The sequence below is a fragment of the Centruroides sculpturatus genome, unplaced genomic scaffold (assembly GCF_000671375.1).
Source record: "Centruroides sculpturatus isolate CEXI.00-Female unplaced genomic scaffold, Cexi_2.0 scaffold891, whole genome shotgun sequence".
Lineage (NCBI taxonomy): Eukaryota > Metazoa > Arthropoda > Arachnida > Scorpiones > Buthidae > Centruroides > Centruroides sculpturatus.
In genome coordinates, this window is record NW_019385112.1 from 48,702 (window position 1) to 65,961 (window position 17,260).

A 17,260-nucleotide genomic window follows, 5' to 3' on the forward strand; every position below is an offset into this window, starting at 1 on the left:
TACTTTAGAAGTTGATCTAGTATCAAAAACGTTCGATTCAGCACCCCACACAGTCCTCAGAAAAAAACAACACAAAAGTGCCAGTGCTGCCAGCTAAAACACACACACCAACAAAAAAAATATTGGAGTAGCCCAAGATATAGCCAAAGATTGCAGCGCCACAGCACTAGCGAAAATTTAATTTGCCAACTGGAATGCTTTCGGTTAACCGACGTTTCGGATAAACAACGCTCTACTGTAGTAATAAAATTTATGTTTTAGTTAAGAATTAATAGAAATTCAGAAAAAATTTCAACACATTGAAATCTGCATTTTTAAAAATAATTACTCAAAAGTTATATTATAAATTTGATTTTATGCTTTACAACTGTTTTATTGAGCAATGGCAAAATTTTCCTTATTTTGTAGGTTAAAAATTCATTAGTTTCATCAAATATAAATTCAATATAAGTGAATCTTACAGGAAAGTTTTTAATGAAAATAATACTAAATTTATATCTGATCAAAATCAGTGTGCTTAAAAGCTAATTAAAATTCTTTAAGAACATTTTCTTTTAAGAATATGAAAGATTATTTCTTTCATATTTAATCTTTCAGTTTGTAGTTACAATTTTATACATAAAATTTAAATACAGTGATGGCCAAAAGTTTAGCAACACCTGTTTTTTGTTAAAAAAAAAAACAAACTTAATGTTTTTCTAAACATTTCAGAACTGAAAACTTAAGAATTTTGGTTATCAAATAAAGTATTAATCACTGAGCAATCTTTGTGAATGTCCTGTAAACTTTATGCCACAATGTTCAATGGGAATGGCTTTTCATGCTTCTTTTATTATTTCAAATAATTTTGTTTGATTTGCTGCTTTGGTTGTCATTACAACTATTTCCAAACCCTTCTAAAGCATTTTGATGGGATTTAGATCAGGAGTCTGTGGTTTTGCCAGGGCCTGCACAATTTCACAGTTCTGCTTGTGTGTTTTGAGTCATCATGAAAACTTTCCTTCAGCAAATGACAACAATCTTTTCTAATCTTTCTTTTGTGTACATGTTGATCCATGTGGCCTTTTAATATGATGGATTGGGCCTGTTTCATGTCTATTAAAACATCCCAAACCATCACAGACTCACCACCTCTTTCACTATTGGTTGAATTTTGGGTCAAATTCTTCACCAATTCTTCATTTCATATACATTAGAACACAAGTTTATGTTTTTGTTGAAAGCACAGATGTTGCCAAACTTTTGGCCAAAGGTATTAATGTTAATTCACACATAAAATTCTTTATATTTGTTTGATGTTTATTTTCATTCATACAATGGATAGTAAACAATGTAATGATACTAATGCAAATTTTGTTAAATTAATAAATATTAATCTGTTGCTAAATTTTGGTCACCACAGTTGTTATATTAATACTCCTCAAAAGTGAAATTGCAACACCATGAAGGAATTTTTGTAGCCTGCACATTGCAGGACTGGTAGAGGTGACAGAGATAAGCAAGAGATACTTTTTATTCAGTAACAAATATGGCTGCCATGGGCAGCTCTATAGAACACTATATGGCGAGGCATACTATCAATAAGGTGATTTATGGTTGTCTGAGTCCCTTGTCAAGCTGTGTCGTGCATGTCATCCACAGTATGTGGTGGTGTTCCCTGGTGCACCTCAAGTCAGACAAGGTCCCACAAGTGTTTGATGGGAGAGAGACCTGGCAAGGCTACCAGCCAGAATTCTGTTCAGACTGGTGAAAGTTCACCATGCAATGTGCAGCCTGCACCAGTGGCCAAACCACAGGCCACATAATTTGTGTGACATACTGGTCTACTGTCAGAGTACCAGAAATGTGTGCCAGGGCTATCCACTGATCGAACATGATGCCTCTCCAAACCACGATGCCACAGCAAAAAGGACTGGCACATAGCATTTCCTGAGATACTGCCACACCTGTCATTCCTCCACAGACAGAAGTGGGATTCATCCATAAACAATATGCATACAATATGTGCATAAAACACTGAAGGTGAGTTGGGAAGGTGATGTGACCAAGGTGGCGGTCAGTGGAAGCAACAGTTACGGCTCACATAGTGAGACAGAAAAGTCTGAATTTGGCCTTGATCTGGTTTTTAAAGAATTCTTCCCTGATTGGTCGGTTTCTTGTTTCTGGATAGATAACAGACCATTTCAGACCATAAAAGGTCAAATTCAATACTGTGTCTTTGATCAAGGGAAGTTAATTGAACTTTGAAACTCCTGCTCATATTTATTTATTGTTTATGACNCTAAATTTTGGTCACCACTGTTGTTATATTAATACTCCTCAAAAGTGAAATTGCAACACCATGAAGGAATTTTTGTAGCCTGCACATTGCAGGACCGGTAGAGGTGATAGAGATAAGCAAGAGATACTTTTTATTCAATAACAAATATGGCTGCCATGGGCAGCTCTATAGAACACTATATGGCGAGGCATACTATCAATAAGGTGATTTATGGTTGTCTGAGGTATCCCTTGTCAAGCTGTGTCCACTGTGGTGTGCATGTCATCTACAATATGTGGTGGTGTTCCCTGGTGCATCTTAAGTCAGACAAGGTCCCACAAGTGTTTGATGGGAGAGAGATCTGGCAAGGCGACCAGCCAGAATTCTGTTTAGGCTGGTGAAAGTTCACCGTGCAATGTGCAGCCTGCACCAGTGGCCAAACCACAGGCCACATAATTTGTGTGACGTACTTTGTCAGAATTTGTGTCAGAGTACCAGAAATGTGTGCCAGGGCTGTCCACTGATTGAACATGATGCCTCTCCAAACCATGATGCCACAGCAAAAAGGACTGGCACATAGCATTTCCTGAGATACTGCCACACCTGTCATTCCTCCACAGACAGAAGTGGGATTCATACATAAACAATACCTAATGCCATTCAGTTGTCCAGTTGGGATGATGACAACAACAGACCAGGTGTGCAGCCATGTCAAATGGTTAAATGGAAAAAAAATTGAATTAGACTCGAAAAATTAAAAAATTTTTTGTAAATAGTCATATCTTTCATCCTTTTAACACACTACAGAAGTAACAGTATATTGGCTTGGATGAACTTCCACAGAACACGTGATAAATTATAACGAAAAACACACAAAGTTAAAAATGGCACGTGGTTGTTGTTTGTGCAGCCAGACTTCATGCAATCTGTTGTGAATGGTTTGAGTAGACATAGATACACTCATTGATGGCAACAGGCAGTTTCATATGTCATTTGCCATGGCAAACAGATCCCAATGGGACATTTGGCAAATCTGCCTCTCTATGTACTCTGTTGTGTGCCAATCAATCCACTTCCTTTGTTGCGTTCTTACATCCATTATGCCACATATTGCTGGATGGTACTCACATTGTGCCAAACACGCATGGCAACTGCATGCATCAACAAACCAAGGTCATGCAGCTCCAGGACATAGTCTCTTTTCCCAGCCGTTAACTGGTGGTATTCAGCTCACGGTTGTCTCCAAGGTTTGCGGGAGCTGAACTTTTGAAGAAGCATAGAAAATCTGTGCTTCAAAAGTTCAGCTGCACAAGCTATCAATAGCATTTACATCCCAAGCTGGCTGCTGGTCTTTAAAGCCCAAAACTGGGTACCACATGACTTGATGCATATGCAAACTTAATCATTTGCATATATCAACCACACAAAGGTGACAATGTGCATTCTTTCATGGTGTTGTGATTTCATTTTTGAGGAGTGTTTATTAATTACTGAAATTTGTCTTATGTGAAGTCACCAAATTGGGGATAAACAAATGTCAGGATTTATTGGATGTGGGGCAGACACCTGCAGTTAAATTAATAAACAAGTTTATTCATAAGTCTTGCATCTAATGGAGCGACTTGTCGGCAATTGGTGCTGGTCTCTTGGAGAGTTGATAGACATCTCCTCGACCAACTGCCTGGGGCTGTCAATAAGTCCCGGGACAAAAGTGATGATGGGAAAACAGTCCGACGTGGAATGGTGAGGATAGGGGTGAAAGTCCATATGCATAAAACACTGAAGGTGAGTTGGGAAGGTGATGTGACCAAGGTGGCAATCAGTGGAAGTAACAGTTACGGCTCACACAGTGAGACAGAAAAGTCTGACTTTGACCTTGATCGGGTTTTTAAAGAATTCTTCCCTGATTGATCAGTTTCTTGTTTCCGGGTAAATAAGACCATTTCAGACCATAAAAGGTCAAATTCAATACTGTGTCTTTGATCAAGGGAAGTTAATTGAACTTTGAAACTCCTGCTCATATTTACTTATTGTTTATGACTGACCGAATTCTTGTAAGTCAAACAATCTCCATGCTAGATCTCCTTTTTTAAAGTTTATGTTTTTTGTTCTCTCAACTAAAATTTTTATTCTTACACATTTTTATTTGTTTTTCTTTCAGTTTTTAAGAGTGCTAGAATAAAAGCTGGATTCCCTGATTTGACACTTTTATTAAATTTTTAACATGTGAAATTGAGTATTGCTCAGGCCTCACACTTATATATTTATTATGACAAAAGTGTTTTTTTAATCATCATTTATGAAATGTTTTGGTGAAGTTGATTATAATGGTAATAATTTACTAAATATAATTATAAAATGTATTTGTTTTTCACAAATGAAAAACAAATACATTTTATAGAGATTTCTTTGATTTCTTCAAAGAATCAAAGAGAATATAGTTCTAATTAATGAATAATGAAGAAAAAATATATTTACATGATTTTTATAACAGCAGTTATCATCATTGATTATTATTAAGTATTTATTATGTACTCATTTTATTGTACATTTCTGAAAACATATCATGCAAATTTGGAGTGTTTTAAGGTATATAAAAAAATAATTATTTTTTCCGCAAAGAATTTTTAATTCTAAAAACTCATTTTGTGCAACTCGAACACCAACTATATAGTGTATTTACTCGGACACAAGGCAAATCTCATCATTAATTTTTATTTAGTTGATACGTGTACTTAATGTCTGTACATGTTTTGGGCTATTCATGCCCTCCTCAGTCAACTTCAAATCACAGATCTTTGTAAACTTAAAACCGTTTTAAAAACACTTCTATACATTCAACCCTCACCTTTAATTAATCAATTTGTTATCTTTTACATTACTTGACTGAATCTCTACATATGATAAATCAATGAAGCACCTATCTTGTCCTTCTGAACAATTTTAAAATGGTGCCGATCATCGTCTACGATATTTAAACACTTACTCAAAGATAAAATGATAGAATTTTGACAGAAATTTAATAAACAAACACGTTCTAATGTCAAGAGATACACTATATAGTTTGTGTTTGAATTGCAAATTGCACAACAATTACCAGCATGGTTTCATAAGTACTAAAACTGTCATTTTATCATATGATGCATGAATGATATTAAGAACTAAGGAAATATTTATATTACAACTTTTACACTTTCATCCCATCTTGGTTCAAAAAATAAGTTAAATTCCAATTAATGTTCACAATGTATTGAAAATATTAACAAAACTATTTCAGTAAAAGTATGGTCATGTGGACTTAGAAATTTTAGCTATACTGTAATTTCTTTTGCAATTTGAATTCATATTTAATAATATACTATTATAATAATGAAAACAAAATTTTTAATTTTTAGCCCGCAAATATCCATTCTATGCAGTAGCCTGGCATCCTGAAAAAAACCAATACGAATTTGTTTACAATGCCAAACACCAAAATATTCCACACAGTTATGAAGCTATATTAATTTCACAATATTTTGCAAATTTTTTTGTAAATGAAAGTAAGTATATTTATTAAAAAACCTATTTAACAATTGATTTGCGTAAGAAAGTAGCAAATTAAGTAAAGCTTTGAAATGTAAAATGGAAATTATTTCTTGTAAAAACAATTTTTTTAGTTTAATCAATCATAGATTTTTTTAAAGAACCTTTGTTTTGAATTGTTTACATTTAAGTTAAAAAAATTAGATGATAATACTTCAAAGTTAAAATAATTTTTTCATAAAATCTGATTGTATTGAAGTATTTAACATGACATTTGCTGAGCCAGATGCACTGGGCTACATCATTGTAATTTATATAGACTAACATTTTAATGAATAGAACTCTCATTCCAATTAAGTCATGCACTTTAAGGCATTCTCAATTACTTCACTTCCAAACCTCATAAATGCAAATATCTATTTGTTTTAAGATCTTTCACATTCCTCAATTACTCATAATGCATTAGATAAATGTTCTAAGCCTTCTTGAATGAAAATCTGTACATTCTTTAATACGTGTAGATATTTTCATTTAAAATGATTGAATTGGATTCGCTCCTTCCTGTTCTTCCCTTTCTGTTGTTACGTCAATGTTGTCATCTTATTCCATTGTCAATTCTTGCTCAAACTATCTAAGAATTGTATTTTGTAATCTTCTGTCTCTTCTAGAATATATTGAAGTTACTGCTGGGTTGAAAGATCAGTCTTCTCCTAAATCCAGTTTTTTCAAAGCATTTTGAAACTGAAGATTTTTCTTCTAGTTTGATAATGCTAACAGGTTTTCAATGCCACCCAATAATGAAAAAATTTTACATGTCCTGAATGTTCCAGATGTCGTACTTAGCAAGTAATGCCTGAATCATCAATTGTCAATAATGGACTTATCATATCAGATCAAGGGATCATATACAATGTTAAAGAACTGTAAAATTGAGGTAATGTTACTTGGAAAAAAACACCTAATTTAACATTTGTAAGTGTGATTTGAGGATAACATTCAGCATTCTCCAGAAATAAAAGAACATTATTTTCATAGGAAAAAAATAATCATAATAATGAACTGACTTCTATCATTCAGGCATTTGCCTTAAATTCCCATCACTGGCAACTTTTTATTAATTTTTCCAGAACACTTAGGAAATTCAAAATTTCCTATGATTAATGGTTTTTAAATTCACTTTTCATGTTGCAACATAAAAAATAATTCAGGAGGAAAAATATCCAAAGACTGACACTTCTTTTTCTCTCTTGACATCACATCAACCAAGCAAGTCCCTTATGTTATCTCCTGGACCACTGTTTGAAGCTAGCCACTATGGGACAGTGGCATTGACTTGTCCTTGAGACAGGTGGGGAGACTCTGGCAGTTGGTGTGGGCAATACGATCTAAGTCCATAGGGCTGGTCATTGATGGGCACAAGTGGTGGAAAACTATGCCTTGATCTTGACCTTGGATTCTGAGGTTTTGTGTTTTCCACTCTCCATCTGCCTTTTTGATTGGCCATTCATCCCTTTTCTCACTTCCCGATTGGTCACACTCTTGTCTCCAGGTGAAAACTGAGACCAGTTCAGGTCACAAGAAAGGTCTGCTTTGGAGAGTCTATCCATTGATTCTGACTGGGAGGTGTTGATGAAACTATGAAACCTGCGCTTGTATTTTACTTCATTATTGTCTCTTCTCCAACATTTTAGAATTTGAACAATCTAGCATGATGTCTCCTCAACCATTTCCCTTTTTCTTGATATTCTAAACCCAGATCACTTGTATATGAGTGCCCTGTCAGTCCCCTCTCTCCTGGTTGACAGTTGATACTCCCCTACAATCTGCTATGTTGTTCATCTTCACAACATCTGTTTTGACATTTAATTTTGCTTCCAGTCTCTGTCTTACATCTCTAGCACAACCCTTGGTCAGATTCAACAACTGAAATTTTCCAGTCTTAAGAAATTTTATTATTAATTTTTTGACTTGTTTCTGGAGCCTCATAGGGCTCTCCGCCCTTTTAAAATGTTGCTTTGAGGTTAATGACATTTTACCTGGCAGCTCAAGCCGTCAGTTCTCCTTTGCCTTTGCAGAGATGGCGGTCTCACTCACTTACTTGTCGACAGGATCATGCTGACTGCCCAACTCACATTTATATTCATGTTCGTAACAGATCGGTTTACGCATTGATTGTCAAATTAAACAGATTTATTAAATCTTTTGATGTAATATAATGTTTTAGGTAATTATCTATCTATACAGATAGATATAGCATATTAATGGCACAAAATGAAAATTCCAAATGGGAAACAACACGCGACAAAAATTTATATACAGTAATACCCCAACTTACATGGTTATCGCTCAGTCCCACCTATTGCATGAGTCAGGGTATAATTTCGCATATAAATACATACAAATTATTTTTAATTGGGGCCGGAGACTAAAGAAAACAATAATTTAGAAAAAAATGTTTCCGAAAGTCTTTAACAGAGAGCTCATTGTTTTGTCTCATAGCTTAATGCAGATGTGCAAACGATCGTCTCGTGTAATGAGCATTGAATGTTTTGATGACTCCCTGATCCATTGGTTGAAACAAGCTGGTTGTATTTGGTGGTACAGTAGAACCTCGAAAACTCGGCCTAATGTGGACCGAAGGGTGGCCGAGTTTGTGAAAATGCCGGGTTATCGGGAATGGGGTTAAAAAAGGATAAGTATGCGTGTTTCCTCAGAAAATACTGTACTGTACTTGTATGTATTGTTTGCTTGAGAATACAACAGAGAATAAACTGCCCAAATACCCTTAAACAAAGGAAAAGTACGTACTTTATGAAGGCATAGAGCCTTTACTACATGAAAATGAAAATTAATGAAAACACTGTGTACAGTAATTTACCTGATAAGACAGACCTCAGAAAAATACTTTATGAGAGCTTTTATACTTTTATAAAGCTGTCTATAATGAAAATTAATTAACTAAGGATTTTTTTGCCCTGCCAGGGTGTGGCCGAGTTATCCGGAGTGCCGGGTTATCGAGAGCCGAGTTTTCGAGGTTCTACTGTAAAAATACAACTTTCACACGTGGGTCAAAATTAGTTAAAGTTGCAGGGGATGACCTGGTGCATTGTCGATTATTAGCATCACTTTAAATGGAATTTGTTTAGATTGGCAATAATGTTCGACTTCAGGTATGAAGTGATGACCAAACCAGTCCTCAGAAAGGGAAGCTGTCACCCAAGCTTTACGATTCGACTTCCAAATCACAGGCAAGCCAGCTTTAGATTTTTTTCAATGCTCTTGGATTTTCCGAGCGATAAACTGAGAGAGGTTTTAACTGACAATCACCAGCTGCATTTGCACCACCCAATACTGTCAATTGATCTTTGGTGGCCTTGAAACCTGGAAAGGTTTTCTCTTCACACGTGATAAATGTTCTTTTAGGTATCTTTTTCCAGAACAGGACAGTCTCATTATGTTGAATAGCCACCTTCATCTATCATAGCTTTGAATTTCTCTGGATAGTAAGACGCAGCCTCTTTATCAGCACTTGCCAATTACAGCAACTTTTGAATTGACTGAACCAACCATTACTAGCTTTAAACTCTTCATATTTAGCCACCTCTCCAGCATCCTCTTTCAATCTCTTAAAAACCAGCTTAGCTTGAGAGCACACTGTGTTCTGATCAACAGGACAATTTTTCCCATTTACTTGATTATCACACCATAATTTTAACATTGTTTCCATCTCAGCGATAATATCGTGAAGTTTACAAATGATGCTTAAATTTAAAGATTGAGCATTTTTCGCAGCTTCGAGAATTTTTTTCTTTTACCTTTTATAATTGTTCTGACCATCAATTCTGGTAGATCAAACTTCTTTGCCAATTCACAAATTTTCATTTTTGTATCGAAGTTATCTTTGGAATGTAAAGTTAACATTATTAAAGTTTTTTTCTTGTTTGATGCAGAAGAATCAGTTCTACTTTGTTTGGATGACATAGTAGAGTCTCAAGTTTCCATAGATATAACAAATACAGAATAACACAAAATAAATTATAGCTATGCGTCGATTCCGCGCGACACATATGAATATGTAAGCTGAACTCTGAACAATAGTGTGGGGGGGAGTGAGTAATCAAGAGTAAACAAAAGAGGAATCGACGAGATTTGAAAATCGCATAACGTTGGGGTAGCATAAGTTGAGGTATTACTGTACATAATACTACGATGGTTTCGGGAAAGAAGACTTGGGAGTGCCCTTCTGACAGGATCGTTATTGGCACAGTTGATTCCTGTTCCTTTCTCTTCTTAGTGTTGGCAGTTTCTACCTCTTGCCCTACCCACCACTCGGTACCTCTGTTCTTGATCTTGTAAATAATGTTGCGATGCCTTCCACAGTTCTCTGCCTCGTCCCACTTCTTGTTGGGACCAAGGGAGAAAAGGTCCTCAGACCGCTGATCTTGGAGGTTGAGATCTCACAACATCTCTGGGATCCTGCCCAGGTCGGGACAAATCTCTAGCTTCCTGAAGTTGTTTGGCCCTCTCAACGCAAAGGCCACTGCTTCATCAACGTCCTGCTGCATGTTAGGTGCCACTTCCACCTTCTGGGGCAGGACGAGCATTTCGGGGTATACCAAGTCAGAGACCCTAAAATCTGCCAAATGGCATGTTAGACTGAGGTAGGGTCTACTGGAGGCATCTCTTCCCTCATCTGCTGGGAAAAAGAGAACCTGGTTGAAGACCCACAGTGCCAAAGCCTCTGGCATTTCTTTGAGCTCCCACAGTTCCAGTGATTCTGCCCACGGCCTTGTCTGTCAAAACACAAAGAGAAACAGGTTTGGTGTCCAAAGTGCATACATGTCTTTAAATCTTTGTCTTCTCTGAAAAAGACAGACACAATTTCCATCTCGGGTTTAGACACCTTGGCAGCATTTTGATTTCTCGCTGGCACTATGGTCAAGATCTGGTCTTTGAGCATATGTTCTATCATTGTTTAAGGTCATGCAATCTCTCATTCTGATTGTGTTTCAGGTCACCGGTTACGCTCTGGAGAATGGATTCCCAGATTAATTTGCCTCTCCCGCAAACTTTGATTCTCCCTCAGAAGTGGCCTGATTCTCTGCGGCTTCCTATGTTTTGGATAATGATGTATAGAGGGGAATTTTCGTCAATGCTTTCTGTTTTAATAATTTAGGTTACCCACATTATCAATGGGATTTTACCTGTCTCCACTGCTATCAATTCAATCAGCTCGCTAAGAGTCTTTTAAATTCGCAAGTTTTTGAAAAGTTGCAGCCCAATTACATATTAAGCAGCTTAAAAAGCAAAATCTTGTTTACATGGATGACATTATGATGATTAATTGCAATTTTAATTTTCACTTAGAGCAATTAGAATAGTCTTTCAGCACCTGGCAACAGTAGGATTAAAATTAAAAAAGAAAAAAAAAAATGTCAAACTATCCACCAGAGAAGAGGAAGCTAAGTTCTGACTTTAGGGGAAACATTTTTAGGGAATAAATTCTCTTGCCTTCCATCAAGCTTGATGTAAAGCTTTCTTGCTTTCCCCAAAGATCATACACTAACAAATACAAGATTCACACTTTTACTTAGAGTTATCTTAACCTCTGGTTTGTTTTAAAATAAACAAGGCAGCACTTGTGTATTTGATGCAATTTGCCTCTGATTATTGTGTTTCACACACACTATCCTTGGGACTGCAAAATTCATACATAATGTAAAGGTGCACAAATACATCTAACACAAGCTGACAGTGTTCCACATGTAATAACCAATCCAGGTCTGAGCAGTCATTATACATTCAGATTTGTTTCTGGCACACTGATGCTCAAGTTGGCATGGGTTATTATTCATTGATTGCCAAGAAATTGAATAGGGACATGTTTTTGAGTGAAAGAGAAAAAATGGGCAGGGGCATTCAAAAATTTTGAAGTCTCAAAATAAGGGACACACTAATGTAAAGACAAAGAAAAAAAGGAAACCCAGTTATGTCAAGCCTTAAAGTGGAATTAAATGTTTCTGCAAAAATGTCAAAAATTATCATCCACTATTGGTTAATTATAATAAAGGGATGATTAATATGTTATGGTACTTGTTATAATCAGCAAAAAGTATGTGATGAACTCTACAATGTAAAAAGACAGTTTATCAAGTAGTTTAGTGATAAGACTAATATTTAATTAACTGTGAAATTTGAATATATTTAGTAACCAAATACCAATAGAATTCTGGCAAAATATCAAATTTGTGAACTTTCTAGTTACTGTATATTGAAGTAAATCTTATTGCTGTTGTGAATACGGGGTCGTAAGGCTCCCGCTCTATAGTCAGGATAAAATGTCAACCGAGTGTAAAGAGAGGTGATTGGGGTCGACGATAAGGTGAAGGGCGAAATCGAGTAAAGGAGTCTACCATTTTCTTTAACAAATATAAAACAATTTATTAAAACAAGCGAATTAATCAAAGACTACACAAATTCTCATATAGCATTCCTAAACCGCCTTATATTCTCGAGAGAGAGTTTACCGCGCTCATACCTCTTTATGGCGTTCCTTTATCGGTTTAATCCGGGGAGGCGCTTAAATGTTCAAATCTATTATCCACAGGAGCACAAATTTTAAAAAGGTTCGCGACTTTTTTGAAGATTTAATTCGAGGTTCATCGGAGATCGGAATTTCACAAGTTCGGAAGAACGGCACGATGTTGTTAATCCTGCGCTCGTTCGTAGACTCCCCGAGAGGGGGTAAGAACGGTCTTTTATCCGTTTTAGTGGGGAATTTCCACCACGTAATCGGATGTTCATAGGTTAGGGGTTATAGGTGTTCCAGGGATCCAAAACAAATGACAACATTTAGATGCTAACTATCAACCTTCTTGCAAGATGAGATGCAAGTTCTGCAAAGAACAATAGATGTTGCTAGTTATGACCGGAAAGTTTACACAATCCCGGGCAAGATCGTTTTTTCTACTAGGGCATTCCATAAACTAAAGTTTTGATAAATTAACAATTTTGTTAATAAAAGAGCGATATTTCCGTCACCAAAATTCCGGATCTCACACTGTAAAAGATTAAACTCATTAAAAAGCAAAAATGAATTAACAGAATATTTTCAATGGCTGGCCAAATAATGACTTTATGACAAATAATGGTTTTATTTTTCTGTAGTTTTGGACTGTTTCATAAATGTTGCTTGAATCAACAGAAATTTATTTTAATTTCTAGTAACTATTGTTTTGCTTTAAGGTCCTAAAAACATATTTTCTTTAATTTTATAGCAAGGAAGAATTTCCATCAATTTTCTTCTGTAAAACAAGAGCAAGAAGCACTAATTTACAAATATAATCCAGTTTATACAGGACTTCACGGTTCTAGTTATGAGCAGAAATATTTTTTTAATGCAACAGATTAAAAACTAAAATTATAATAATTATTCTGATAACTTCTGTAATTTTTTAGAAAATTATTTATAACAAATATTAAATTTTGTAAAAAAATATTTTGTAAAATTTAATTTTGAATTTATAAAGAAAAATATATATGCATATGTATTGATATTTGTAAATCTATATACATATATATAAATAAAGGATGTTTGTTTTGCTATGCATGCCTAGGACAGCCGTTTGACCAATTGCTATGAAACTCAGCAGTTAGAAGTATGTGAATGTCATATATTGCACCCTAATATATAGAAATCCAACAATATTTTAATTAATTTCTGTCTGTATTTGATTTACTGGCTTTAGTTTACATTTATTGGAAAAAATTTAAGAAAATAAATATAATTCTTACTAAAAGAATATAATTTTAAAAAACCATATTTACTCGCATATAGGACGAGGTGTGACTTTAAAGATCAAAATAAAAAAATTAGATTTATTAATACAATTCTAATTTTATTTTGTTTAATCACAAGTAAAATATCAAATTAACGTAAATGAATACATTTTCCCACAAAAATTACTGGCATTTTAAACTTTAAGGAAAAATCTTGCAAAATCAGCAACATAATTCGTTCACATAAAGCTGGATAATCGGGAACCTTTTTTTTTTGCCAATTCTTAACATTCGAATCCATTCTCCGTTGATTACACTTATGAGTTTCTCCAAATTCCGACTTCCAAATGGGAATGGATTAAAACTTATATCAGACTCCCGTGTGATTTTGCAATTTCAATCTGGAATTCAATTCAAAAGCTTTGCTTTTTCTATTGCTATTCATCTTTACTCCTGACAATATACAAGAATGATTCAAATGACCAGATAAAATACTTATGTTTTTAAATACAAGAGGGTAAAAATACAGTAAAAATGCAAATAAATGGTTCACAAAAATTATTTGGAAAAATGCAAAGAATCTTTCACTTGAGCGTATAGCATGACCTAGAAATTTGAAGTTGTGATAAATGAATAAAAACCTTCTTATATGCGAGTAAATATGGTATAATTACTGCAACAGGTAGCACAGAGCACTTACCTGCATGGAGTGGTGTTTTGCCCCAGTTATGTTACATTTTTCCTGTTACATATCTGGCATGACTATTGCTATCTGTATCTAACTCAGTTCAGGGAAAAATTTTTGAATTGAAATAACATGACTAAATATGAACTTCCGTTTTCACCAGAAGATAATCTGGGCCTCTTGCTCTTACCTTTTCCATATCTGGTCTCGACTTTCATCTATCTAACTCTGTCCTTGAGATTAAGGAAGGACAGACAGACAGGAATTTATAGGTATACAATTTTTTCAAAATGCAGCCCAATAAGTACCCTTCAGTAACCGAGTGGATAAAACCACCAAACACTTGTAGTTGGTCATTGATTCATGCATTGACAATGGACTAGCCATGTGGGTTTTCTTTGTGTTAGTAACACCTAAATAGGGGCCAGCTTTACATAAGTCTTCCCAGGTCACTTGCGTGTTGCATTGCCATAACCAAATAAACCAAACTAATTCTAATAATTTTTCTATAAATGCGATATTTACAAGGACATACTTAACTACCATGAAACCTGGACATCCTGCCCTCCCAATTTCATCTCCCCGTTATCTCATAAATCCATTGCCCCAAACTTCATAAATCCATTGCCCCAAACTTCCTTCACTGATACTGCTTAAAGATGTTCTACCATTCAACCAAATTAATGTACTGTAAATGCAACAATTTTAAGGCACAAAGTAGAGCTGTCTTTTTCTGTGCCAATGTTTATTTTTCCTATTTATTATCATGGTAGCATTGCTTCATTCAAAATTTTAGGGAGTTGTAGTCTGTGTAATGTGCACTTTATTCACATGTTGACTCTTTACTGTCAAATCTGCTTCCAGTATGCTTATGCCACAACTTTCAAAAGTTTCCTTTACTTAATGTTTGAAACCAGGTTGAATAAAGTAAAACTTTGAGCTCTACTTTATTCAATCTGGTTTCACCAGTTTACGGGATCATTTTAAAAAATATTGTAAAAATGTGAGAATAGTTGCTTTTATCTAAACTTTTATATGAAGTCTTTTGGACATTAAGGTTAGCAACTTCAATCACATGCAGGCCATCATAACCTATCCAACACGAATCACTTTTCAAATATTAATAGTAGACCAGTATTAATTAGTAGTCAATGACCTCCTCACGAAAAAGAGGGATTCAATGACTACTTTTGGTCGAATTAACTCCAATCTCCTTCCACAATAATCCCTTCTTTCTATTGGACCCAACAGTGTGGTGGAATTTGAATAGGAAAAATTACATAATACAAGATTAATAGTAATTGCAAAGTATGGTTTAAGTGGTTTTCAAGAGTACGGAGTTTAAATATTTGGTTCATTTTTCATGAAATTTGATTCGTTGGCTGATTGTTCCATTCACAGCCAAATATCAAATGGTAGTTTGTTAGAGCTAGCATTAAAAAATATGATATCTTAAATTTTTTTAAATTTTCATATTATAGATTATTTATATTATTAAGATATCATATTTTCAATTGCTGTATACTCGACCAATAAAATTTTGCCATTTGTACCATCCAAGTATAGCAATAAACATGTCAATGGAAGGCTAAAATAACTAAACTCTATAAGGTTTTCATTTTAATATTTATATTATATTATAATACTTGATTTATATAACTACAAAGGTTAAATTGTTATAATTATTTATTCATGATCAAACGGCAGCTTAACCACCTTCCTCTCAATAAATTATGCCATATCTAATCATTGCCCAATAATTCGGCAGATTGTCTGGCTTTAACCAAAAATCAGGTTTGTTGTGTTATTTATATACATAGTGTATGTATATAAATAGGCTGCTTTTGTTTTTCAAGCTCCGATGGCCCATAAAACAAAGACATAATCACCATAATGATAAATTCCTCAATCGTTACGGTGATTATGTCGAAAAATAACCATGTTTGTACCTAACTTTTGGTAATAAATTCATTTTGTTATTTACATTTGTCTTTGTTTTATGGGCCATTGGAGCTTGAAAAAAAAAACAGCCTACATATATATGTACACTCACACAAGTGCATTTGCATGTGGTGCTATCAAAAGGAATAAGGGACAGTTACTGATACTTCAGTTGCATTGAGTATGATTATCAAATTTAAAATATTTTAAGAACAAATTCTTTCTTATACACTGGTAACAGTTACAGAAATAAACAACTTGAATTTGATAAACAGTATATTCATGCAAATTTATAAATAACACTAAATTAAAAATTTTTAATAAAAAAGAGATTGTAAATTTTAATGAAAGTATTGACAATTTTTATTCTCTTTCACTAACAGAGCTCCTTTACAAAACTCTTTATTAAAAATAATAACAACACTTTATAATATATAAAATATACATATTAAAATGATTTAAATTTGTTTTTATATTATTTTTCTCTTATTGTAAATTCTATGATAATATAACTTAAATTGTTTATGAATAAATTATCATAGAGTTTATAATTCTTTACATAGAAATATATATGTTATGGACAAAATGATTAATCGGGCATTATGAATAATGACCAAAAAGGGCACGCAGTGTGATAAATATTAATTAATTTATCAAATTGACCGGTCATTATGAATACTGCTATCATCTAGTTGGGCAAAGTGATGATAATACATTGAGGAGTAATCATTCAACATATGCTAGCCAATCAGCGCACTGAGTTGCACATCCATATCGCATTTAGTACTGAATTTTAAATTTATACAACCAATAATTAATCTTGTGTGACATTTTAATTTGATTAAAAAAACTCCACTTATTTCATTTTGAAATAAATCACAAAAAATAAATATTTCTAAATATTTTAAAAAGAACATGTAATCTTTTAAAACTAAGTACTATTAACTATATTAATTAAACAGTAAAATTTTACTTATGTGCACCGTCATTGTGGTGGTCACGACTGTTTGTGCTCTTGACGGATTCCTCCGGAGGGGAGCTGCCGGCAGGCTGCTGATTGTTTAACGTCA

The 17,260-nt window shown here is 34.2% G+C and overlaps 1 protein-coding gene across 1 annotated transcript in view; it reads left to right on the forward strand.

Annotated features, from left to right (window-relative positions):
* The window catches only part of LOC111634942 (gamma-glutamyl hydrolase-like), a 27,668-nt gene extending 11,822 nt beyond the window's left edge, over positions 1-15,846 (forward strand). The window contains exons 9-11 of the mRNA XM_023379780.1: positions 5,656-5,802; positions 13,063-13,188; positions 15,749-15,846. Of these exons, the coding sequence (XP_023235548.1) occupies positions 5,656-5,802; positions 13,063-13,188; positions 15,749-15,846 (371 nt within the window). The remainder of the gene's footprint in view (positions 1-5,655; positions 5,803-13,062; positions 13,189-15,748) is intronic.
* Positions 15,847-17,260: the final 1,414 nt, after the last annotated feature.